The sequence below is a fragment of the Tiliqua scincoides genome, chromosome 4, assembly GCF_035046505.1.
Source record: "Tiliqua scincoides isolate rTilSci1 chromosome 4, rTilSci1.hap2, whole genome shotgun sequence".
Classification (NCBI taxonomy): domain Eukaryota; kingdom Metazoa; phylum Chordata; class Lepidosauria; order Squamata; family Scincidae; genus Tiliqua; species Tiliqua scincoides.
In genome coordinates, this window is record NC_089824.1 from 137,388,154 (window position 1) to 137,415,236 (window position 27,083).

The 27,083-nt window shown below is 44.2% G+C and overlaps 1 protein-coding gene across 1 annotated transcript in view; it reads left to right on the plus strand.

Moving 5' to 3' along the window:
• Positions 1-27,083, plus strand: part of LOC136648455 (uncharacterized) — a 238,375-nt gene that overhangs the window by 24,162 nt on the left and 187,130 nt on the right. Inside the window, exons 2-3 of the mRNA XM_066624567.1 lie at positions 9,433-9,480; positions 12,970-13,091. Of these exons, the coding sequence (XP_066480664.1) occupies positions 9,433-9,480; positions 12,970-13,091 (170 nt within the window). The remainder of the gene's footprint in view (positions 1-9,432; positions 9,481-12,969; positions 13,092-27,083) is intronic.

The following is a 27,083-nucleotide window of genomic DNA, read 5'->3' on the forward strand; positions in this document are numbered from 1 at the left end:
GCTGAACATCCCCCCCCCAGGAATGATTAAATGCTCCTGGGTGCCTGTGGCGCAATGATCACTATGGCGCTGTCAAGACATCCCCCATCCCAGTCCCTGCCTCCAAAAGCAGCCTCCAAAAGCCCATCCCAGCCTCCAAAAGCACTTACTCCTAGACTTCCAGAGAGTTTGAAAACCACTGTCCTAGTGTATTATGGAGCCATCCCCTCCCTGCTCAAAGGCTCCCCCACCCCAAAGGCTGCAAACAAGAGCTGGAAAATTGAGCTTGAGTGGGAAGAATCTTGCTGAAAAAATGAAAGTAACAGGGAGTTTGAACCCTCTTGTCAATCTCACCTCCACAGTGTAGGAAGGGGGGACAGCTTCACATGTGTACAGGTCTCCAAACTTGTGTAAAAGTGCATTCAACAACAACTATTAGCTGTATGAACAAAAGTTTGTGCATTCGATCATCAAAACATTTTTTTCTCTTATGGCAATTAATAGCCCAATCCTAACCAATTTTCCAGTGCTGATGCAGCCCTGCTAATGAGGCACAATTTGCATTAGGTGGTGGTGGGGCAGTCATGGAGCTCTCCTCAAGGTAAGGGAACAAATGTTCCCTTACCTCAGGGTTGCATTGCGACTGCATCGGTGCTAGAATGTAGGTTAGGATTGGGCTGTAAATCAGAGAGAAGTGAGTCTAAGGAGAATCTGGGATATCGATCTTGCCAGCTGAACTGCAATATAAGCACTGGACAACTAAACTAGCAGATTATTCTGACATCCCAATGAATAAGTACATCAAATGTGAGTTTTTCCCCCTAATAATCTGTTAGCAATGAAATTACTTACATTTATATGAGTCAACTTCTGTCCCTTAGAACAGCGGTACTCAAACTTTTCTGGCCCGTGGCTCCCTTGACCCCCGTGGCTGTTGGCCATGGCTCTCCATCATGTTCCTGAGGACTGGAAGTGACATCATTAAACAGGAAGTGGCCAGAAATATTAACTATATTAATATTAATCATATCATTAATTAAATGCAGATCTTAAAAATATATTATTAATACACATCAAAATACATGCTTTATAAATGATCAGCTGCTGATCACTGTTGGAAACAGGATGCTGGAGTAGGTAGATTTTGTCTGGTCCAGGAGGACTCTTTTTTTTTTTTTTTTTAACTTTGTAAGCATACCAGTAGAATTATTTTATCAAATGAACTTTGTGAACAACCAGTCTGACCAACATTACACACACACACACACCTGTGGACCCCAATCCAACCAGTCATTTCTCCCATTCCCCTTGGATAGGATTGAACCCTTTATTAATTTAATTTAATTTAATTCTTCCAGCAGCTGGTGGGGAAAACAAAAATAGACCATGAAAATATATCAGAGCTGATAAGGGTTTGGTTAGGAGGCTGATTTGTCTATGCATGATTTGTCTATACTCCTATGCATGTCTGCTCAGAAGTAAGTCCCATTAGAGTCAATACTCCCAGGAAAGTATGGATAGGATTGGGCTAGCAATCACTTTTAAAAATACAGCCTTTCCTCTTCAGTCAAACAACAAGATTAATAACTCACTTTAAAAACAGTACCCTTTTTCTGCTCCTGGCCAAGTAAAGTGTGCTTGTCTCTCCCCTCCCCCCTTGCCAACTGCATGGAAACAACTTTAAGACCCCTAGTGACTGGTAAAATAGGTTAAATAAATAAATAAAATTTATTTGGGGAGGGGGAGGAAAGCAGGAAGGTTTGGAGATCGAAAGAGGGGAGTGGATAAGGGAGGGGGTTGAAAAGAGAGATTTCACTTTGATGAGAAGTGATCCGAGGCAGGGAACTAGGAACCAACCAGACAAGGATCAGCGAGAGTTTCTTTCTGACAGTGAGCAAGGGCAAGGACTGCAAACTGAGCATGCTTGGTACTTGCCAGCTGGGTGTTGGAGTCGAAGAGCTTTGGAAACAACAGGCAGCAAACACAGAAGGTGGCAGCCTCGGAGAGGAGGGAGAAGAGGGCGGGCGGTGGCAGCCACTCTCGTAGTCACTCTCGGAGGGAGCAGCTGAGCAACCCTCATTTCTTCAGCTTTAAAAAAAACACACAGAAGACAGAGAGGCTCATATTCTGCCCAGGAACGGTGTTGTGACTGTATCGCTGTGAGAGGACATTCCGCACCTCCCCTGTGTGTTCGTGGCGCCTCCCCAGGGAGCCGTACCTCACAGTTTGAAAAACACTGCCTTAGAGGGTGGTCTGTCTTGGAGAACAGATACAACCCTACAGTGCTAACAGAGGCAGTGCAACATACCATTTTATGCTCCCATTCACTTTCAGAGGAGCTTTCAGAGGAAAATAGTCTGCATTTGCTGGGTCTGGAATGGATTTCTCTTTTCACATATAACTGCTCTCAGGCTGTAAACAACCTCATGTTTTTAGCTTTTGAACTGTTTTGCCTGGAAATTCAAATTTTTTGTACAGGAAGTGACATCATGTAAAGGAAAATTTTGTTCTGATGCCAAAGTCTATCACCTTTCCCCTCTCAGCCTTATCATTTAATATTCTTTCAAAGTCCTTGTTAGAAAACACACATGCATTGTTTTGTTTTAATTTGTGCTCAAAGCTAGTTGGCTACAGTTCTGTTAGCTGACGGTGCATCCAAGGAGACTGTGTGTTGAATGTTTAACATTTATATGAGGTTTAGACTTAGGAGAACAGATTAGGAAGCTGTGTTCTCCAGATCTAATGGTAAGGATATCATACTTGAGCTGTTTGAAAAGCAAGGGTGAAGGCACTGATAATCACTAGTCTAATTTAATTGAATGTGAGAGGAACTGAAATCCAAAACATTATGTAAAATTACAAATCAAGAACTCAGCTTCAGGGTAGTATTTCAGTGCAAGATAATACTTATCTGTCCCCCTTTTCTTGTTCAATACACAAACCCAGTGCTGTTTTCATACCTCCTCCTTCAATTGCTAAGTTTTCCAATTCCTTTGGAGAGGTTTTAGCTGGGCCTTAGTACCTCCTGGTACTTTCTTTGCATTGACATGATTAAATAGTAGAGTGTGCACAGCACATATTATCGCTGGTGAAAGGGAAGGGGGAAAAACTTGGCTTCCTTGTCAAGAGTTCACTGAAAACATCTGTTCAATCACTGAGAGGCCAAAAAAAGGCAAGAACAATTTGAGGAAGGGGGAAATAAAGTGAAAGAGAAGTTTAACACCATGCCAGCAGACTGTTAAACCAAGAGGCACGAGTGGGTCGAAAGGATGGCTGCTCGAGCTGCTTCGCTGCCAAAGATGCATGTCTTTAGAAACAGTGTTAGCAGGGAGAAAATGGAACTGTAATTGTCTAGTTCTTTAATAACATTTGCCCCTACACCTTGTTTGCTGCAATATCGAGGTGGGTGGCTTTGCTCATGTCCCTGGGTGGAGAACCGTAGCTGAATTCTTGGGGCTGGGGGCATCGTTTGGCTCACATGACAGGACTGAGTGAATGAAATGACAGCTTTGCTGAGGTCTGTCTAAGAGGGCCTCTCCACTGTACTGGTTGGAACTCTGGCTGGTAACTAGATAACAGCTTCGGAATCCCTCTTTCACATAATGCATGATTGATCTGTGAAATTCATTGCCCTGACATGCTGAGAGCCTAGTTAAGACAAAGGGATTCAGAAGGGATTGGATAAATGCTGGGTGGATTGGAGTGTAACACTTATAGCCAAGGTCCTTAAGGAAGCATCCTGATACTTGGAGTTTCCTGAAACTTCTGAATTGCCAGGATTGGCTTGTGAGAGAGGCACAGATCACTCAGTAATAGTTGTCTGGCATCCTGAATGCTTTTCTATAGAACATTTTCATTGGTAGCACTCAGGATTAATCTTAGAAACAGGCTACTGAGAATTAGGCCAGTGGTCTAATCCAGCTATGCTGGTGGGACTCCTTTTTTTGATTGGGTGCATGGTTTCATTGGGGAGAACAGTGAACATAATCACTTACATCAGCTGATGAATTGATCTTGCACAACTTTAGATACGTAAAAGGAAATGTCAGTCACTTGAAGATTAGGCTTTTCTGTTTTTAGATTCAACTTCATATTTGTGATTGCCATTCTGGAAAGACCCATATGTGAACCTAGCCTTTATTTCCATCATAAATTTCCCTACATTTAGGGAAGATTTATGATCCATCTTGGCAGCATACACTCTCAAACCAATCTTTTTATTTAAAAAAAACAAAAACAACTTAGCCCTGTTGATTATTTTAAAAATTATTTACCGACATAATTTTGGCGAAAGCTGATCAAACTGTAATTTGATCTGTAATTTGAACTGTAACTCTAATTTTCCCTTGGGATTTCATAAGACACCTTCTTGCAGATAACAGAATAAGGAATTTGAAGTGAAAACTGTTGGCTTCATTTCAGCATGAAACTTGCATGATAGCAAGTCATCTGTAAGCACAATCGAATAAAATATAATGAAATATGAATGGAGCAATAGCATTAACTTTGAATTTTTTGGCTTTGTCAGCCCATGTCATATATTATCAGATTGTTCTGTGAAGGCTTCAGCCACAAGAGTCTCATTATAGTTAGTCAGCCAGGTCCTTGTCTGGTGTAAATTGGTGATACACCAGTAAAATTGGGGAGTGAGGCCAATTTAAACCAGATGACAACTGTGCCAGGAAAATGAGATGGTTATAAAGCTCGTACAGCACTTTAGCAGTTACATATAATGGTGTTTTGGTATAGTTTATAATCTGGACTCTGGGAACTCCTTTTGGTTGAAAAGCGATATAAAGTCTTAAAAAATAATAATAACAGTAACAAGAATCATTTCACAACTTGTAATGTTGTTGTCCCAAGGAATCAAGGGCATTTAGAGTCTTCCAGGCATCAGCAGTTTACACAGTTCCCAAGCTTATGCACCTGAGCCCCACCTTCTCACACCATCCACCCAGCAAACTGAGCATCTCCAACCCAAGGCTCTGGCCGCAGACAAGGAGAGGAATCACCAGATTATCAGGAAATTTACACAAACCTTCCAGTGATTCCTTGGGCTAGCCAACTCCCTCTGGTTAATCAACCAATAATCACACACTCCAGCAATTTATTTATGAAGTTTATTAAAGCTTTTCCATGTTAGAAAGTAAGAGGAAACCCTCCCTAAACAGTGAGTGAGATGCATACATTTTAAAGGCAGCAGAAGACAGCAAAGTGACTACTTACAACATGAATAAATTTTCAGAGTCCCATCATGCAGGGTCAGGGTTCCAACAGACAGAGCATCCTGTTGCACCCCAGCCATGAGCCACCTTCTGTGGGCTCACCTCTCTCACTTATATAGTTAATGCCCTTTTTGATCCAGTCAATCAAATCTTCCTAAATTCTGCCAGGTTGTGATCTGCCTTTCCATTACCGTGGCATGTAGCCTCTAATTCTCAGGTATCTGGCATAGCTTCAAAAGGAGAGCACCTGGTCTCTGTCCTTGCAGCTCCTGTGCTCATTAGATAATGGGCCACTTGGTGGGTTACTCCCCTTTGGTTCCCAGAGCTCTCCATACTCTCCTCACTGATTTGAATAGTCTGAGTTCTTCATCTACTTCAAACAGTTTCACACTTCCCCATAAGCTAGATGCCACCAAAAGGACATTTCCACTTCAGTACAACCCAGACCTTACAGAAGGGGCTTCTTACTTCAAAGTACAGCACCCCCAGCATCCTCCTTCCCGCATTTCCCACTTACCCCAAAGTGTCATCTTTGTACTTAGCAAAGGAAGTGCAAAGAAAATGACATCAAACTACAATAGTGATGTCAGCTTTTTACTTTAAAAAAAACAACACACACACCCATTTCTGTGCAGTTTATTGTTTTGCTATCATTTGAAATCTTATAGTTGTAATTGTAGCACTTTTGTGTTCAAGAAACTATAGAACCTTTCATTCTTATCTACTCTGATAGCTCAGACACTTTTCCCATTTCATGTCTGTGGAATTGGCACCATGAGAGAGAATGATTTGTCCCATCATGGCTAAGATGGAATTTGACTTCATGTCTCCTCTGTTGAAAGCCAAAAGCATACTCACTCTACCGGTCTTGCTCTCTGTACTAATTAAACTAGTACTGTGTTCATAAATTCCGGCTGATACTTCATTTCATGCTGCAGTGTTCTCCTACCTTGTAATTTACCTTGTAAATTTTAGTGTGAACACGTTGTGCCAAGTCAGAGGAGATCTGTAAAGTGATGTAATTTGGATTTCCTTGAACTCAGTCCCAGTTGGATGAATGCATCTAAGAAGTGCTGATTAATAAGGATGAGTCTAAGGAAATAAATCCAATGGAACCTTCTTTACAAAGTTAAATTTCAGTTATATAAACAATGCTCCAGCCTAGACCTGACTCTCTTAAAACCACTTTATTATCCTAATTTATGTTCTACTTCAGTGGTTCCCAAACTTTTTAGCACCAGGACCCACTTTTTAAAATGACTGTCAGGAGCCACCTAGCTTTACGAGCCTAAAAAAAATATTTCCCTTTATTAGCCACCAGAAAGCCTCTGGTTTTATCCTTTTTACTGTGATGGGGGAGACTGCCTTCTGGAGCATTTGTTGAGCCCCATGTTCATTAGATCAGAACCATTCTGATGGCCTTGCACCTGGCCTTCGATAGGAGCCAAGGCGCACTCACCTACTCACAAGTAAATGTGCATGTCTGTTTCAGTTTTGCTTTCCATGGGGCTCAATACATTTTCCTTTGCAACTTGGAGGAAAACTTGGACTTGGACTCTCTTCTCAAGAGTTTGTTGGGGCATGCATTCATCAAATTAGGACCATTCTGGGGCTGTTGCATTCCCCTTGGCCTACTCTATGAAGTATACTGAGGCACGGTTGCCTACTCATGAGTAAATGCCCACATGCTGCTCCATGTTGGTTTCCATAGGGCTCAATACATTTTCCTTGTCAGCTATCAGTTTGTCAGTTTCACGACCCACCAAAAATTGGGTCGAAACCCACAGTTTGAGAACCACTGATCTACTTTTTTAACTCTAATTTCAAATCACACCTTAATAGAACAACTTAGATGACCTAGAACAGCAATTTTCAACCACAGTGCCTTAACACATTGGTGTGCCACAAATGGTCTGCAGCTGTGCCATAAGAGTTTGGGGGAGGGTCATTTGTTTGCATGGTCATTGGGAGATGTGTGCCTCCACCATCAGTTGTCAAAAAACTGATGGTGTTCTTTTTAGCACCTTATCAGTGTGCCGTGAAATGAAAAAGGTTGGAAATCACTGACCTAGAACATTTTAATGATGAAATATAACCTCATAGGTATGAATAGAACTTTCAACTAGTAACCCAAGTCAATGCTGCAGATCAGTTTTAACATTGCAATTTTCAACACTGAAACTTACCTACAAGAAATGCAGTTAAGATTAGATTATAAGAGAAGTTCTGATGAGTTCTTTGTCAAGTGGTCAGTCAAAGTTTGGATGGAGGTTTCTTTAGGTAGCTCAAGATAGGAACTATTAATAGGTGGGGTGAGGCAACTTAAACATCTGGGATTGTGTGTGGAGTTGCCACTGCTGCTAAATAGTTCAAAATACAACAAGAGCTTGAGAAGCATTTTGGAAGGCTGGGCACGTGGCAGAATGTATGAAGAACATTTAAATATTTCAGAGATATGCATAGTATGTTCCAGTTGTTAGCATTCATAGTGCCAAGATTTTAGTACCTAGCGTAATCTTTAGAAGATGTTTATAATGATCCAATCCCTTTGGGCATCAATGATAGCAGAACTCATTGGGCAGGAGGTCTGGTCTAGAGGGTAGAGCCTCCGTCTGCCTGAAGATAACAAGGTCGCCAGCTCGAGGCCACCGGCACCGTGCAACCTTGAAGCAGCTGACAAGCTGAAGCCGAGCTATTCCATCTGCTCTGAGCGTGGGAGGATGGAGGCCAGAATGTGCGACCAGATCAAGAAAGAAACATCTGAATGTAGTGGTTCTTGAAAGAAAGAACCTTCTTTCAAATTGTAAAAATCCCTATTTAATAAGGCATTTAAAAAAAGCCTGCCTATGTAAACCGCCTTGAATAAAGTCTTGAATAAAGACCAAGAAAGGTGGTATATAAATACCTGTTGTTGTTGTTGTTGTTGTTGTTGTTGTTGTTGTTAACTCACAGTTGTCAACCATGTCAGAACCACCATCACAAATAGCTGGCAACTCCATGCGCCACCATTGATGGGCCCAGCCTGTGTTAGAGCAGGTAAGGTAATGGCAGGGTCAGGTCGTTGGTAGTTCAGGGGAGTTTTGGGGTTGGGAGGGGGAGGATCTTGGTGGCAGTTGCACACACTGGATTCTGTCCCCCTTTCCGGCCCCAGACCTGTTCCTTTCCTCTGCTTGGACTTACACCAGTTTAAAAGCTGGCACGAGTCTGAAGAGACCCATTGGTGATGAGGCAGCCTATCAGGAAGTAAGTATAAGTTATTTTTACTTGCCTCTCACTGGCTGTATGATCTCCCCCCCCCCTTCCCATAAAATGCAGTGTGTTGGCATGGCTGCATGCTATGAACCGGTAGGGGATAGGATTGGGCTATAAATATCCAATCTGGACATACTGAATTTATGCAAAGGGTTCTTATGCTGCGCTTCACCTAACCTGTTTGAATAACTTGTCCCTTGAACTGGCCCATCAGTTCTACCGATCAGTTTTTTTCTTTGTATTAGGCAGTTGTTGCAATGATTAACCTGTTGTAAGCTTTTCTCCGTCTGCACAATGGGGATGAGCCCTCCTCCCAGGTGCATGTGTAGAAACTCTAGTTCAGAAATCAGTCCTGCAAATTTTCAGTGGCATTTACTGAAAGGAAGGCAAAGGAAGGCATTCAGTGGCATTTACTGAAAGGAAGGAAGATTGCAACCTTCCAAGTTAGGAAATGAGGCAGAATAAAGGAGAAAAGCAAAAAATTGTGTCATGTCTTTGATTCTCAAAATGTGTGTGTATGTGTTATAAATTTTTTTAAGGAACCTAGCAAATTCGAAGCGCAGGTGAAAAGCATTGCATCCTGAGGCAGCTTTAATTTACATAGTCAGTCCTTACTCAGCAGACTACCATAAGTACTAAGGATATTGAAGTCATAGATGGGTCACACTTAACTGTTCTTGAACAATTTGTCATATATATTAGGCCCTAACAAGCTTTCTCTATCAAACATCTGGCATCATTACTCTTCTTTCCATTGCATTCCGCGCTATAAACATGCATTAGGCTTGGTCATTGGGAGTAAAATGGCAATCACCGTGCGCGACAGTCTTGTTTTCTCAATACAAATAAAGGAACTCATTTATTATTTTGGCTTCATCTGTCACTGTGTAAATGCCAAACTGTATTCTCATAAAAACATATGAGGCACCTTGCGCGACCAAATCAAAATCCATCTTGTCTGGCATTTTGTTTCCAGCCATGGTCAGCCAGAATCCTCTGGGAAGCTTACGAGGAGATCATGAGGGTAAGAGCCCTCCCTTATTTTTTTGATCATCTGGGATTCAGCTGTAGACTGTGTGTTAATAGAGTGTCCATTCAACTATCATGGCTAACAGGTACTGAGAAGTGGGGAGCTGTGCATAAGAGCAGTATTGGCCTCACAGGAAGCGTCCCCTTTAATCTGAGAGCATGTACATGTATGCTAGACTCCATGTATGCTAGATTATTTTTTATCTCCATTGGTGCAGTCCAAGTCCTATGAAGTTTATAGGATGACTTGTGAAAGGTGGTTGGAATTGAAATTGTACCCACACATACCACTTGTTTCTCACTAGCCAGACTATCAGCCCCAGATGGCTAACAACATGCTGCTTTTTTCTGCCACTGATCCCTGATAGATTAATATCAATGTGCATGTGCACCCCTTATCCCCACCATTTTGAGGGCAGGGAGGGAGGTTTGTTGCAGGGGTAAAGTGGCCCTCTGGACCCATCTCATCTCCCCCCTGTTTGGGCTCTAGGAACAGCCATCTGCTCATCACGTCCTTCGCTAATAGAGGTAATGAAAGGCTCATCTTTAATGAATTTGCCCAGTCATTTACAAAGAAACTATGGAAATGAGAGGAAGTAACTCACCCAGTCGAGAGCACTGACTACATCCACAGCTAAATATTTATACTCCTTGAGAGCAGTGGTGTGAATGACTGCACATATGCTGATATTATAGACACATAGATGTGACAATATACAATGTTGTGCAGAATTGGCGCTCTCAGTTTTACAAGGCATTTCATAACTATGAAATTCAGATTTTTCTCCATTTTCTTAGCTTCTTTGTGAAAAGCTTCCAAATGCTCAGGATTCCTTTGGAATTGGACTTTTTCTTCCTATTTTAGAAAACCTCATGGGAGACTGCCTGGGAATACCGGGTGCTGTAGGCTTATACCATAGTCTTTTGAGACTGAAGGTTGCCAACCAGCCAATCAACGAGTTGATATGATTGTTTTTTGGGATCAGATTTCATGTTAGTCTAGTTCTCCTCAAGGTCTGAAAGTATCAGCCAATGGTGTTTAATTGATTTATAGTTCAATTACTGCTTACATTTTTTTTTTAAAAATGGTTAAGTGAAAATGCCACATGAGTTATCAAGGCTTGCAGCGGTCTCAATGTTGCCTTCTGTGTCTTCGCCTTACAACTTCTATGTGTCCTGATCTCACTTGAGAGTGTGGCAGGATAGCCTGCCCATTAGCTTGGTGGATCACAGGTTGAGAATGTGCAAGACCAATTCAAGGCTTTATTAAATAGTGGTCAGTGATGCAGTTACCCTGCACTGGCAATATGGGCTTGGATCTAAATTGGGCCACTCTCTTAACTATTTATTAATAAATAACAGCAGGGCACTGACTATCAGTGGTGGATCCACAGTTTTTGTTTGGGGGGGGGGGCATGAGCACTAGCTTAACTCCAGAGCCCAGGTCAACCAAGCAGATAGACCTGGGCTCCTGCCTGGACTTGGAGCCCTGATCTACCTGCTACGTAGACCAGGGCTCCCAGTTGAACCTGTGGCTTCCATGGCTAAGATTTGCTGCACCATCTCTCTCTTTACCAGGATGTTTAAAGCACCAGAGTTGCAAATCAACTCTGCTGCTTTAAAAAAATATTGGTTGATGGAGGGGGGGGGGCAAGGCTCCAGAAAGAAGGTAGCTCCTGCAACAGAGCTTGAAAACAAGGGGATGGCAAAGAGCCTAAGTCACTGAGCAGGTCTGCTCAGAATTAAATCCCACTGTATTCAATGGCTCTTACTCACAGGTAAGTATGTACAGGAGTGCAAAGGAGTAACTGCCACACCCCCATAGCCCTCCCCCTGCATCCGCCCATGCTGACTATACCACCTTGCTGTGCGGATAGCTGGTTTGGGGAAACGGCTGACCTCCCCCAAGATGTCAATGGGCATGCAATCTGACTCCTGGCACAGCTTAGTCATTAACTAAGCATGCCCATCCTTAGCAACACATGAGGGTTGAGGCAGCTGAATGCCAAGCTCACCTGTAGCCAAGCAGAGCTTAACCTAATCCAGGCCAGGGGCCAAGGACTAGCCAGCCAGCCTCTTTGAGCCATTGAAGCATCAAGGGAGCAGTCCTGGCTCATCCCTGACCCTTGCTGACCTCAAAATGCACACCAAGGCTACCTACCCATCCCTCACATAGGTAGGTAACGTATAGGCCACCTACCCATTCCTCATGACACCTGCCAAGTGACCAAAAACCAACACATAACAACGCCTCACCCCAGGTCAGTTCAGGGTAGGCGAAAAAAGGTCTCTCCACCTTACCAATTCACAGTGAAAGCCAAATACTCTTACCTGGCCCCCAAATGGGCAGCCAGCTAGTTTTGAATTGATACAAAGGGCAGGTGAGTGGGGGACGCTGTTCTGGAGCCTGACTGAGCTGGCCGGGAGCATGCGCACCTGATCAGCCCAGTGAGGCCCACCCCCAAGACCCAGGAGCCAATAGAGCTCTGCAAGCCGGTTGCACAGGGCCAGGGGTGGGACAAAGTCGTTGGCATGCAAATGTGCACCAACACAATTATATATTTTTGAAAACTAATACAATAGTTGGTCATCATTGGGAAGGGACTTTCTCCTCAAGAGCCAGAATGTTTGTGGGCCAGCTTTGCCAGGTGCACAGGAAGATGAGAGAATGCATTATCCGTTGAACCTTGACTACTGAGTTGGGTGCTATGCAGGCATTGGTATCCAACAGGTTTATTTAAGAGGGTCATATACAGTTCCCTGGCAAGATTCTAAACACAGGCCTGCAGCAGTTTTTCTCCTAGTAAAAAGAAGGAGATAAGAGTGTGAGTGCTGGCTTGGGTTTAAGAAGACAGTGACCAGTTTATTGATGATGCCTGAATCCAACCCAGGGAATGCTCTCTCCATATGTCTTCCTGCTTCAGAGCAATGGCCACTGTGTCCAGGGCAAGAATGACAAATCTCAGCCTGCGGTCTATCAAGTCGTTTATTCAAATTGCCAAAGAAATATAGAAATGCTTCAGACTGAGATTTTTTTTCAAGTGATTTGATGAACGGATAGTAAAAAACCAAAGACTTTATCTGTAGTTTTATATTTGAAGGGGATTTGGCTGATATTGTTTTTTCTTCCTTTCTTTCTAGCTAAAAAAACCCCCAAAACAAAAAAGAACAATCAGAACGATGCACGATGCACAATGCACATTTTTATAAGGGGCTTTTCAAAGGGCATAAATATATGGTTGCTGACATTTTGCCTCTAAGGACCCTTTTGAACACATTATCTCCACAGCGTTGCTCCAATCTGACTGTTTAAAATAGAATAAGTTGGGAAAACTCCCTTCAATGTGTTTTCAATTGCAGATCATGGCACTTTCATCCAACAATTTTGAGGAGATAACTTTTAATTACAATAATAAGAACCACATGGGCAGTTGATTGATGCAAACCTGATGTGTTCTCTTACTTTATTAATCTTTTTAATTAGAGTCAAAAGAATGTTTTATCTGTCGGGAAGGAGACGAGATGGGCCGTGACGCTCTGTTGCACTTCTGTGACTGCAAAAACTTGATTGCTCACCAGAAATGTCTTTTAACTTGGATACAAAAGGTAAGGGGAACTGATGCAGAATATTCCCTTCCAGTTTAGCATTTTTAATCTTTCACTCTTGGCACCACAGTGTATGCCGCCACACCATTAATGGAATTTCCAAGGTCTCTGCTGACTTTTATTTGCAAACGGGTTACAGTACACAGCCGTCAGTTTACAATGTCAATATCAATAGTTCAGACGTGCTTTAAAGGGATATTTTCTAGGAAACGGTTTCATTAAGGCCCCAATCCTATTGGGGTCTTGCACTGCCAGAACGAATGTTCCGGCAGAGCGAAATTCTTTACAGCTGCATGCAAGCTGGACATCATGCACTGTTGGGCCATTGCCACAAATGTGGGAGGCATGATGCATGCAGCAGCAGCTCTGGGAGGCTCCACAGGTGCTGGTAAGGTGCTGGGGGGGGGGAAAGCCAGCGGATGGGGAGTGGGTCAGGCCTGCTCTGCCCCTTTCTCTCCTTGGACTTACTCCAGCTACATATATGGATCCAAGGAAACCCACAGGCCATCAGGGGCCTACCTCTGGCAAGTATCCTGATTCTCCCGGCCTCCCCCCACCAATGGATGCAGCACTTGTCCCATCAGCATAGCTGCATCATCGCCAATGGTGGGGGATAGGATTGGGTGGTAACTCAACTTCAATAGAAACAGGGGTTAGAACTTTGAAAACAGAGGCATTCAGTCTGAAGTGGTTTCTTGATGTTGAGCCAAATACATGCTATACATTACAGGGATTGTCACTTGATACAATGAGGTTGTACCTTGAGGTTCTATGCAGCGGCCAAATTTGACCCAGTCTTAATGGCACACAATAATTTTGTTGTCGAAATAAGTCATAGGGGAGCTGAGGTGGATTCCTTAGGTGGAATGAGAAGGAAATGCATTATCTCAAGTGATAATGCAGCTAAACAAATGCAATTATCACATGGAGTATATCATTGCTATCAAATCAAAGTCAGTAGATCTATAGATGGTGGTGGATCTCCATTGCTTTTAGCCCTGATGATGACTAGGTGGACCTCCATCTTTAGAGGTGACAGTTGCTGAAGGGGCTGTAGAGCTTTTGCATCTGGCTGGCTTTTCTGAGCATGACTATGGACTAGGTGGATCTTTAGGCATGATCCAAAAAGGTTCTTCAATGTGGTACCCTACTTTACAGTCCCAATAAGAGAAATGGCATAAAATTGTGTGGGATTTTGTGATGCGTTTAATACATGGGAACATATAGGTAGTCCAGAGCTTAATGAGCTTTGATGCTGCCCTAGGCAGTACAGGTTCATGTGCTGCCATTTTACAATCTTTTAGGTAGGTGTCACTACCAGCTATTATCTTGATGTATTTTGTTCTACAGAGGTTCTTCTCTAATTCAGATCTCCTAATCCTCAAGAGATAATGAGCTTGATAACTGCAAGATATGCAGTAGCAGCTTAAAAATGTATTGCATGTTGTGTATACCCATGTCAAGAGGTTGATATATCTGCTTCATAAGACGCCCAGTATTATGATGATTTTATCATAGGAAGAGTCACAGGGGAGTTGACATGGATTCTTGAGATGGAGTGGAGAGGAAGTTTCATATGATAGCACAGTTGAACAAACTGTTATCATGTGAATCTAGCTTCCCTGGATTTCTGACCAGTAGTGGAAGGATATTAAGAATGGGCTTACTGGGTGGCCAGAGGCTATTGACCACTACCTCTCAGCGCGGTTGGCTACTGCATGATTAGCAGCCATGCAGTAATGGAGGATCACAATTTCCATAAAATGTTGTTCACTACAATGGAAGAGATCCCTACAGCTCCCTGCTGTAGTAACCCCGTTCTTTTGCAAACGCAGGGAGATCATATATTAGAAAACTCTGGAGACAGGCTATAAATAAATGAGATGCTGATTTGGAAGAGGTTCTCCAAATCTCCTCCCTCCTAATCTGAAACAGATGTGGTAAATATTCTGCATCATCACTAAATGTGTTCACAAGCCAAGGGCTTCTAAAAAAAAAAAAAAATGGTATTATTTCCTCTACTCTAAAGAAGTAAAAAAGTTTACAAATCTAAAGGTATAATTTAGGTCATATTTCTTTGGAGTGGTTTCCAAGCTGTGCCAGAACAGGAAGCTAGTCTGGTAGCCATATTGCTAAATATTATCTAATTTTTGTTTGCATTCAGCCATTATTAGCTGTTACTTTTGTGTGAAGGCAGGAACTGTGATCTTCAGTATGTTCAGTAAGTGCAATGAAATCAAGAAATCACTTCTGATGCGGTATGCTTCATGTGTTTAACCTCACCAAACATTCCTAAAATGTGTGTGGGGTCAGTAATAGGGTTATAGGGTGTAGCTCAAACAGAGAATGGAAAAGCCATGTACTCTTATGACCAAATGCCTAGTGAAATACGTTATTAGAGGATTGCAACCAGTAAAACAGACACTGCAATCCTGAATACCTTTATGGTTGAATAAATTCTCTTCCTTAGACATAACCGACTAGCGTTGCAGATACCATATGTGTTCACACTGTCATTTTGATTCTTTATAGCTGCTGTACGCGTTCTTGAAAAGCATATGTTATAATTCTTGGAGCATACCACTGGGAGGGGTATGAATATTCAAATATAACCATACGTATAAAAGAATATGTATTCTTTTCTACATAGGGTCGTATTTGAATTTCTTACAGCTTTATGGATGTAGATTTATAGATATAGAGGCGTGCATCACTTAATGACAGGGATACGTTCTCCGATCCTTGTGTTATGCGATCAGGTCATTAAACGAACATTCAGCCCAATCTATTGCCTTTGTTGTGTAGACAAACACTCCTTGCCAGACACTCATTGGCTACATAGGCTATTGGAGATAGATTGCCTCTTCTTTGCATTAAGAGCCACTTTGTTATGGAAACAGACACTCTGATGCAGGCTACAGGAGACCAGACTGCCTCATTAAGAACCTCTTTGTTGTGCTTTGACAACCTTCATATATGCGATCCGTCGTTAAGCAAATGGTTGTTAAGCAGCTGGTTTAGGCCCCTCATGGATTAGGAAGGGCCATGGTGTTGCTCCTTATTCTGCAGTATCATGGTAACCTCAAGAAACATCTTCGTGGAGTGATCTGGGCTACAACTGGATCTCTGGCTAAGGAACATAGCAGTGAGGGACAGCAATGAACATAGCGTGAGGGATGCTGGTTATTATCAGGGAAAATCTCTGTGAAAATGCCCCATAAAAATTGCAGTAAGAATTGAGGAAGGCCTCTGTTTTGAAGAAATATTGGCCATTTGAGGGTCACACAGAAGGACTTCACTTGAAGGATGAACAGGGACACGCAAACAGGCTCTTCATTAATGCTCTACATTTTGCAGAGGTTTATAGCAGCATTGCTTGAGTTTGGGATCCACCTTTATTTATGAGCTGAAATTGTTTAGTGCATGGAAATGCTGATGCAAATCTTAATGCTGATATGGTTTATGTAAAAATAACTTCTGAGTGTTGATGTCTTCCACTGACTTTTTCAAGAAGCTTTGAGATGTCTGCATCTCTGGCAAAGAGGTTCTGTGTTTGTGATGGGGTCAATATATTGACCATTCTCCTGCTTCTGGCAACACTGAAATGTAAGGGGTTGACTGTACAAGAAATGTACTTGGCCAAATGTAGCCATAGACCAGTCAATCCCAAACTTACCTGGGTCATGCCACCCCCACAGCCTCTTCTTCCCGGCTTAGTTGGGTGCTGCCATCTTGGATCTCACAAAATCTCATGAGATCCAAGATAGCAGCACCTAAATCTCAGGTGGGAGGAGCATCCAGGGACATCCTACAGCGCCCCTGTGAGTGTGCCTCAACGTCCTAAGATGTCACAACACACACTTTGGGAACCTCTGTCATAAACCCTGAATGCTCTTAGATACTTGCTATAGAAATGATCCACAGGTGACAGGAACAGGATTCTCCATTGGGTTCCACAACAGTGTAGTAACTTTGCTATACTTGTAACAGGAACAGGGGAAGAAACTTGCTGGATTTTATTTATTTATTAGATTTGAAATCTACCTTTCCCCCCAAAGGGCACTCAAGGCAGCTAACAACACTTAAAGTATATACAAATACATAAATATAAAAATACAATAAAGCAATAAAATAGATAATAAAACTAAGACCAACAGCAGTGAAACCAGCACTATAAAACATTTGTTAAAAAGTAGCCAACATGCCCTCTGTCAGGCATCAAAGGTTTTCTGAAATAAAAAAGTCTTTAGGCCTCACTGGAAGGTTAACAATGGAGCTGTTCTCAACTCAAAGGGGAGGGAATTCCACAATGCAGACGTCACTACCAGGAAGGCTGTATTTCTGGCCGCCATCCCCTTAAACTCTCTTGATGGCAGCACAACCAACGGGGATCAGACCAAAGATACACAAAGGCCAGTATGCTGTTTTTTTTCCCCAGTCACCAACCACATGACTTTAGGAAGTTCTGCAAGCAGGGCATGAAAGCAATAGCCCTCTCCTGCTGGTGCCTTCCCCCAGAAGTAACTGGTATTTACAGGTATACTGCCTTTGGGCATGGAGGTTTTTCAGTATCAGGTCGGGAATCCCACTTCTCATTGCTTCTTCTTGAACATTCAGTACAGACCCCGCCATGTGCAGATGGGCAGTCCAATCCTGAGCTGCCCAGCGTGTGGGGTTGCAGTGGCACCAAAAATGGTTGCCACTGCATCCAGTGCACCCCAGGCAGCCGCTGTCACCTCCTCAGGTGAAGGGGACTTTTGTCCCCTTCCCCTGGGTAAACCGAGTAGCCCTGGAATGGGGCTACTCAATTCTATGACGACCCAAAGGTTGGCTTAGAATGAAGAGCCTCCATGTCAGGCGGCAAGCTGGACACGGAGGCTCTGAATCCGGTAGAGCGATTCCTCCCTCCCACCCTGCTCCCTCCCCCCAGCTCGCCTCCTCCCCACCTTCTCCCTGCCCTCCCTTTGCCTCCCCCATGCCCCCAGCTCCCTCTCCGCTTCCTGGTGATTGTTGAGCAGCAGAGGTCCAGTGCTCCACCTGCGCTAGCCCAGAGCCAGCTGCCATTCTTTCCCAACCCCCATACTTATCTGTGCCAACTGGCACAGGGTCAAGATCCGGCTCAGCTGAGTTAGCATGGGCCTCCACGCTGGCTCAGCCTGCTCCCCAGTAAGTGCAAAAGTGCTTTGCAGCATGTTTTCAACACTAAAAGCTGGCGCAGGAAGACCTGGGCAAGGAGTTTGGATTCTGCTATCAGTCTCTTAACCACCTCCAAAGCAATGCACAAGGGAGCACGGCATGCAGACAAATTCTACCAGTTTGCTCACTCAAGAAGGGGTACAACTCAATCAGGTTACACATTTGAGGCTGCCTGTGTTTGTCTTTTGGCTGTTGATCACTGATCCTTAGGCCCTCTCCACACATAATAGCTGACCGCAAGCCTGTACTGGAGTATGTGACTGCTCAGGAAGAGGCTTGGATCAGTGACGCAGTTCATGATTTTTAAGAGTTAAAAATCCCCAGGAAAGTGGAAATGTGCCTCAGTGTGACACCCTCTGTAGGAAGATGTATGGTGAAAGCATCGCAGGGCTTGCTTCACCCCAGGATTCCGAGAATGGTGTCTTGGCAAAGATTTCTACATACGTGTTTGTCATATCTAACTTATTAAGCAATTGAATTTAGTAATAATGACTGTAAATTAACCATCTGTCAAAGATAAGAAATGTCTTACTTAACCCTCAGGCTGCCACAGATGCTTTTGTATGATGCCCTCAACATTCCATTAGTTGCCAAAAGGGAGAGATGGCAGAAGCCCAAAAGCTAACAGAGAACGCATTCCTTTCCACATTCTGACAAATTGTTGGTGGTTTCTTTTTTCTCTGTTGCTGAATCCAAACTGCAGCTGTAATCAAAGAGTCTATTTTTTAAACTTTATTTTATCTTGTATTTTGCAGATTGGTTTACTAGTAAAAGTGAATGTCTCTTTTTTTTGAGTCCTAGAAGTGGATTTTAGTCCTTCCCACCCAGTTGTAATGTAAACTGAAACATGATGTGCCTTGAAAAGGACTGCTGGAGATAAGAACATAAGAACAACCCCGCTGGATTGGGCCATAGGCCCATCTAGTCCAACTTCCTGTATCTCATAGTGGCCCACCAAATGCCTCAGGGAGCACACAAGACAACAAGAGCCCTTTATCCTGGTGCCCTCCCTTGCATCTGAAATTTTTTTTGAAGTTACCTTGCTAAAATTCACTCCCTTTCTTTCAGTTCATCAATACACACAAGATGATGTGCAGCACAATCCTATCTTGCGCTGGAACAGGCAGGCCAGGAGGCTTGCACTGTATCCAGCGCAAGATAGGGTTCCAAAGTGGCTCAGCTGAAGGTAAGGGAAAACTCTTCCCCTTACCCCCTCAAGAGGTGGCATAAGTTAAAGGAGAGCTGAGCAGCTTGAAGCCTCAGGAATGGGGGTTGGCATACTGCATAATTGCTGGGTCTTAAGCCCACCCCCCACTCCCTGTCCACCCTCCGCCCACCCTCCCCCTGCCCTGGAATGCCTCCCACCCACCCAGAGCCTTGTGTCGGTGGAGCTTGACTGACACAAGGCTCCCTCCCCATGTAAGCGCAGGGGCTGGATTCAGCCTCTGCGGGCCGGTGCACATTCGCCTGCCAGCCCAGCCGACCCTCCTGGGCCAGTGCAAGGACTTGTGCCAGCCCAGGTGATGTTAGGGTTGTGCCCCAAATCTCTTTATGACTGGTGTTGACATAACGTTCTCAGTCACTGAACCATGGTTAAGTAATAAATAGAATCATGCTCCTCCTTTCTGGAAAACAAATTACCACTACTGGCCTTAATCATAGTTAAATGTTGGCAGGATTGTAAACTATATTAACAGAAGCAACGTTCACTTCAGCAGCACTGAACATTATGCATGACGAGAGCTCCTGTTGACAGTGGTCAAGACTAACCAGAATTACAAGCTACTAAGAAGTGGCTTGGAAGGGATGCCAGCTCCTTGGCATCATGTGGGGGAAGTGCATGTAAATGTATCTTTCTCCTCCCCTACCCAGCGCACCATCATTCTGCTGCACAATCATGTGGGGGTTCACACATAAAGTTTAGCAAACTCTAGAGTTGTCCAAACTGACGTCTCAACTGGCCATGAGTCTTGTGGCAGCCAATGATGGGGCAGATTGTTCAGGTTGCTTGAAGGCCGTGGGTCCCTGACATGTGTCCTGGTAGACCCACCATCTGCCACTACGACTAGTACAGTGCATGACATGTTGTGATCCTACGTGGTTCACTGCGATTCACTGTTTGATGGTGGCCTAAATAGACTATGACATGAAATACTGTGTGAGACAACACACAGACAAGACTGTGGGAAGTATGCAGCTATTTTAGTTACCCAGGTTAGGCACCTTTAACCAAGTGAGCTAACAACCTAATCCTATAGGAAGTTTTCACAAAAGGAATGAGTGTTCCATCAGTGGAAGGCCCATTCCATTAATGCTGCACCTGCAGGAACAATGTGTGCAGAGGGGCTGACAGTGCCCAACCAGTGCTGGAGGAAGTGAGATGGTACGGGGAGGCTGTGGGCGGAGAGGGAGAGGATTGGAATAGGGATCAGGGCCTCCAGGAGGTGTGTCAGGGGAGGGCTGTCAGGGGGTAGATAGCAGCAATGGCACCATCAGTATCCTATGCCCCTGCCTGGTTTCAACATGCCCCCTTTAGTCCACTTGGACTTGCACAGGTATGAGTAGACCCATTGGGGACAGAGTAGGTAAGGGAGAATTTTGTTTACTTAACCTCTCTGTTGTGCTGTGGTCCCCCATTAGATTGCAGGATATAGCAGAAGCTGTGTCAGCACCACTGTGTGCCCTACAGGCTGGCCAAGGATAGGATTAGACCAGGGGTGTCCAAACATTTTGGCAGGAGGGCCACATCATCTCTCTGATACTGTATCAGGGGCCAGGGAAAAAAAGAATTAATTTACATTTAAAATTTGAATAAATTTACATAAATGAATGTGAATGAATGAATTTACTTGTATGAATGAATGACGGTCTTGCAGTAGCTCAAGGCCTATAAAAGGCCTTGCACAAAGTAAGGCCAGCCTTTCCTTCATTGCCACAGCTGCATCACAGACATGAAACAGCAAGTAGTGGAGGGAGCCCTCATCCCACAGCTCAGGTGAGAGGTTGAACAGTCGTCCTCACACTAAGAGCAGTTGCGTTGGGCCAGCACGGGCTCCAGCAAGTCTCTGGAGGGCCAGAGGCTCACTGGAGACTGGGGGCTCCCCAAGGGCCTGATTGGGAGCCCCTGAGGGCTGCAAGTGGCCACCGGGCTGGGGTTTGGGCACCCCTGGATTAGACTGTAAGTCACTCATATTTAGGGAATGCCTTATCTGCAGTAAAAACTGGTGGAACAAGTGCAAGCACTGGTATGTTCATGTACCTAGACAGTGTAGACTGGAAGTACTCAAAGAATGTTTCTTGTTACTAAGAGTTCTGTAGTAGAAGGAAACATTCTAGCTAGAACTTAGCACATTCTTTGCATGTGGTTTGTTCCCATTGCAGTCCATTACAAGCTCAGGTTAAAAGGTAGTGAGGCTGGACAATATCTCTACATGAGACTTTGGAAAATGGTTCTCAGTCAAGTAGAGAGTACTAGATTAGAAGGTGCGGAGATTGATTATTATTACTATTAGCATTAGGATGAACCAAATACAGGTGGGGACTCTTTATCTGCGGATTTGCCTCACTGCGGATGCCAAACCCTTGGATTGCCCCACGGTAGGCCTCCCAGATGTGACCGGAGCCTTGCTCCTATCATGACTGGGAGGTCATGCACCATTGCATGTGGCCTCTCCAAGTCTCAGAATGACACTTGAAGCATTTTTAAAAACCAGAAGATAGTGGTATGCGGCCTCTCCAAGGCTCAGAATGGCTCTGGATGTGACTGAAGCAATGCTTTGGTCACATTCAGAGCTCAGGTGGGCTCTGAAAACCATGGATTTCGTTATCTGAGGTTTGTGATATCCACAGAGGGGTCTGGGAACGGATCCTACACAGATACAGAGGCACCATCTGTAAATAACAATATAATTTATATACTACATTTAATAACAGTTCATAAAGGATTAAGAACTGCCCTCTTCCTGTTAGGTTTTTGATGAGGGCTGAAGACTTTCCTTTTCGACCTGGCCTTCCCTTCTTAATTAGCTACTTTGGGAGTTTGTGGTTCTATTGTTTTTCAATGTCTCTTTTTAATTGTACTATCTTTTATGATTTTTATGCTTATCACACTTCATGTTTCATTCCTATTTGGGCCTTTTACTTTGTTTTCCGTCAATGTTGCACACCACCTTAGGCACTCAGTTTATTCAGAGGGAAGGATGGGCTATAAATTATTTAAATAAATAGTTAACATTATCTCTACAAGAAATTCATTTGTTTACATGACCACGTTGGGAGATGATGGGGGGGGGGGGTTGTTCAGAAGGTGGACAGAGAAAAATTATTCATTCTTGTTCCTGAATACAGGTCAATCTAATGTAGATCCCCGCACAGCAATGCAGCGGTGCCAGTGTGGGCTACACAGCATCCCGGCGGAGGGGGTTGGCTGCTGGTAGTCTCCTTGGGTTCTGTAGGGGAAGTTTGCCCCATCGCTCCAGTATGCCCCAGCAACTGCAATGAGTCAACTTGAACCTGTGCCTCTGATATTGCTGGAGCCAAGTCCATGCAGGCAAATCAGACCTGGGAAGGGGGTTTGGACATGGTGCACACCTCCTCTCAGGTCCAATTCACCCACCTCCTGCTCTTTCACCAACTCGTTCTGTCCCCCCCCCACCCCATTCAACTGATTGCCAAGCATGTTGTCATACTTAGGTCACAACCATTGAACAGCTACAGAAGAAACGAAGCTGCCCTACACTTGTCACACATGTGCCACAGCTTTAACACTGTTACTCATTTATGGTGGCTGAATTGTCCATCTGTAATGGAACATGTGGGTTCAAACATTGTGACTATGCATTGGTGCCATAGTCCTTGTGCATGTATGGATATCCATGCTTCCAGGTGCAGGCAGGCTTGGTTCTGCTCCATTTTGGCCAACCATCCATTGAGTAAACCACATGAGTTTGAGTTCAGGGAAATCTCGTATCTGTTCTACTGACATGTTGCCACATATTCTCAGTATATATAGCTGGTTTAGCACTAACAACCATGACAGAGAAACACACAATTTTGCAATTTGTGGAGTTTTGCAAGGTGACTGCAGCCTCTTAAGAAAGTCAGAAAACTGTTCTTCTGATCCTTCCTACAGCCATTCAAGGAAATCAAACGTAGGTGGTCGCCCCAAGCCAATGGCATTCTTGCTGCTTTTCCTACATCTGTTGTGTGTTATCTCTGGTACTCACCTCTGACCCTTGTATTCTACGCAAGAATAAGAATTGGCTCCTCTTCTGTGGGCTGCTTGCCCTTTTAACTCTAAATGATCTTGGGCGTATTAGCATGTGCCAAGACCCAAAACTGCTGAAACAGCATGAGGGCTATTCAAACAGGCTCATTCCACCTTCTTTTACATGCAGGAGAATTAAGTAGCTGTCTGGAAAGAAACATGTCAGCAAAGCATTTGAAGGGACAAACATGTGCATAAAATCAGAAACAAAATGAACTTGATGTACCAATCCAGAGCAAGGAATGCCAGCAAATTGTTAGTCAGTTCTTTTTACTGATCAATAGACAGAATAACCTTGTGCATGTATAAATGATGTGAGCCTGCAGGAAATAGTAGGCCCCACTTAGTGACGGAGGAGCAACAATGCCTGTGGAACTGAATGACTACACTGAATCAGTGTATCATCACTGAATGAATGTATCAGTGTATGAATCACTGAATGCATGTTTAGTTGAAGAGGTAAGAAAATGAATGGATAGTTCTCTTGATACCGAGCTAAACAAACGCATCTGTAAAGCAGCTACCACGTTTTCCAGACTCACAAAGAGAGTCTGGTCCAACAAGAAGCTGACGGAACATACCAAGATCCAGGTCTACAGAGCTTGCGTCCTGAGTACACTTCTGTACTGCAGCGAGTCATGGACTCTTCACTCACAACAGGAGAGGAAACTGAATGCTTTCCATATGCGCTGCCTCCGACGTATTCTCGGCATCACCTGGCAGGACAAAGTTTCAAACAACACAGTCCTGGAACGTGCTGGAATCCCTAGCATGTATGCACTACTGAAACAGAGACGCCTGCGTTGGCTCGGTCATGTCGTGAGAATGGATGATGGCCAGATCCCAAAGGATCTCCTCTATGGAGAACTCGTGCAAGGAAAGCGCCCTACAGGTAGACCACAGCTGCGATACAAGGACATCTGCAAGAGGGATCTGAAGGCCTTAGGAGTGGACCTCAACAAGTGGGAAACCCTGGCCTCTGAGCGGTCCGCTTGGAGGCAGGCTGTGCAACATGGCCTTTCCCAGTTTGAAGAGACACTTGGCCAACAGTCTGAGGCTAAGAGGCAAAGAAGGAAGGCCCATAGCCAGGGAGACAGGCCAGGGACAGACTGCACTTGCTCCCAGTGTGGAAGGGATTGTCACTCCCGAATTGGCCTTTTCAGCCACACTAGACGCTGTTCCAGAACCACCTTTCAGAGCGCGATACCATAGTCTTTCGAGACTGAAGGTTGCCAACTATTTGTACTGTAAGATCATCCCCAATAGGATGGGGAGCAAGGATGAGAGATAGGCCACCCAGGAAGTTCCTGGCTAGGCTGAGAGTTGAACAGTAGCATACCTAGGAGAAATGATACCCCTGGCAAGTACTGAAATTGTGCCCCTGTCCCAACAGAGAAGGGGAGATCATGGGGTGGGAAGCCAGCCCTGTTTATCCCACCAAGTGAATTTATTTAGCAGGCTACATTCTCTATGCATTTCTGCACCAGTTTCAGGGGACCTCCAAAACGAGGTAAATGCCTACAGAAAAAATTCAAGGTGTTTAATTTTTTCTGTAGGCATTTACCTCATTTTGGAGGTCCCCTGAAACTGGTGCAGAAATGTGTAATCGTTAGAATATGGGTAAGTCCTCACTCGGTGCCCCGCTTCAAGTGGCGCCCAGGGCAGATGTCCCCACTTGCCACACACTGGTTACATCCCTGGAGTTAAACTAGGATTATTGAGAAGATAGCTCACGCTCTTAACAAGCCGCTTGCACTCCTGTTTTCATCTCCTCTGTTGTGGACCAATCCTATCAGGGTTCTATGGCAGTGGATCTTGTGATACACTGCTGCAGGCCCTGTTGTGGTGGTGCAAAAGCTATGCTGCCATCGTGTACAACAGAGCCACTGGTGGAAATGGCCATGCACACACCCAGCTACTCTGCCAGCCCGGTAAGGTGGCAAAGGGAGTGGTCTGGGGAAGGTTAGGGGAGCGATGGGAGAGGCAGGTGGTGGGGCTCAAGCTTGAGGAGTGGATCTTGGTGGCAAAGGTGCATGCTGCATCCTGTCCCTGATTTTTCCACCCACTCCGCTACCTGCCTCTCCTCAGACTTCAATCAGCAAAATAGCTGACGTGAGTCTGAAGAGATCCATAAGCAATTAGATGGCCTGCAGTAAGTAAAAAATATTTTTACTTACCACTTGTAGCTGGCCATCTTAAATCCCCCCCTACCATAGCATGCAGCATATGCTGTGTTGGCACAGCTCCATGTTACAATGTGATGGGGGATAAGATTGGGCTGATAGTCTCTGAAAGTTCTTTTTTAAGGTGTTTGATCACTTCTGCCTATCTATTAACATATATCTTTGGAGGACAACAGCATTGACCAATCAAATCTCCAACTATATCTAAGGTAAACTGAAACTTGGGAATGTAAATAAAACTTGTTTGAGTTTTGTTAATGGGAGGACTTCTTACACAGCACCATGTTGCCCAGCAGGAATTCCCAAACTCAGAGCCACTGAGAGGAATTTAATCAGGGGGTACCAAGTTTCTTTTGGTCCCCTTCCCTTCTCTTTTCAATATGAATTTGGCTTCTGGTCCTCTTTTTGATCCCAGGCTCAAGTATCCCCTGCAGACGCCCTGCCCAAACCTGCTATTTATTCATGATTATTCATTTTGTTCATTAATGACCTGGAGGTGAAGTTGCCTCCAGCGAGGTGGCCAAGTTTCCAGACGACACTAAACTTTTCCGAGTGGTGAAGACCAGAAGGGATTGTGAAGAGCTCCAGAAGGATCTCTCCAAACTAGGAGAATGGGCAGCAAAATGCCAGATGCGTTTTAATATAAGTAAGTGTAAAGTAATGCACAATGGGGCAAAAAAAAAAAAATCAAAACTTCATATATACGCTAATGGGCTCTGAGCTGTCTGTGATAGATCAGGAGAGAGATCTTGGGGTGCTGGTAGACAGCTCGAAGAAAGTGTACACCCAATGTGCAGCAGTGCTGAAGAAGGCTAATTCCATGCTTGGGAACATGAGAAAAGGTATTGAGAATAAAATGACCAATATTATAATGCCATTGTACAAATTGCTGGTAAGGCCACACCTGGAGTACTGCATCCAATTCTGGTTGCTACATCTGAAAAAGGATATAATGGAAATGGGAAAAGTGCAGAAGAGATCAAGCAAAATAATTACTGGGCTGGGGCACCTCCCTTACGAGGAAAGGCTACAGCATTTGGGGCTCTTCAGTCTAGAAAAAGGCGCCTGAGGGGGGACATGGTTGAGACATACAAAATTGTGCACGGGGATGGATGGAGTGGATAGAGGGTTACAAGCCATAATGGGTATATGCAACCTCCTGATTTTTGAAGTTTGCTACCTCAGAATGCCAGATGCAAGGGAGCGCACCAGGATGCAGGTCTCTTGTCTTTTGTGCTCTCTGAGGCATCTGATTTGCCACAGTGAGATGCAGCCAGCTGAACTAGATGGGCCTTTGGCTTGATCCAGCAGGGTTCTTCTTATGTTCAATATCCTCCTCTTATTGGT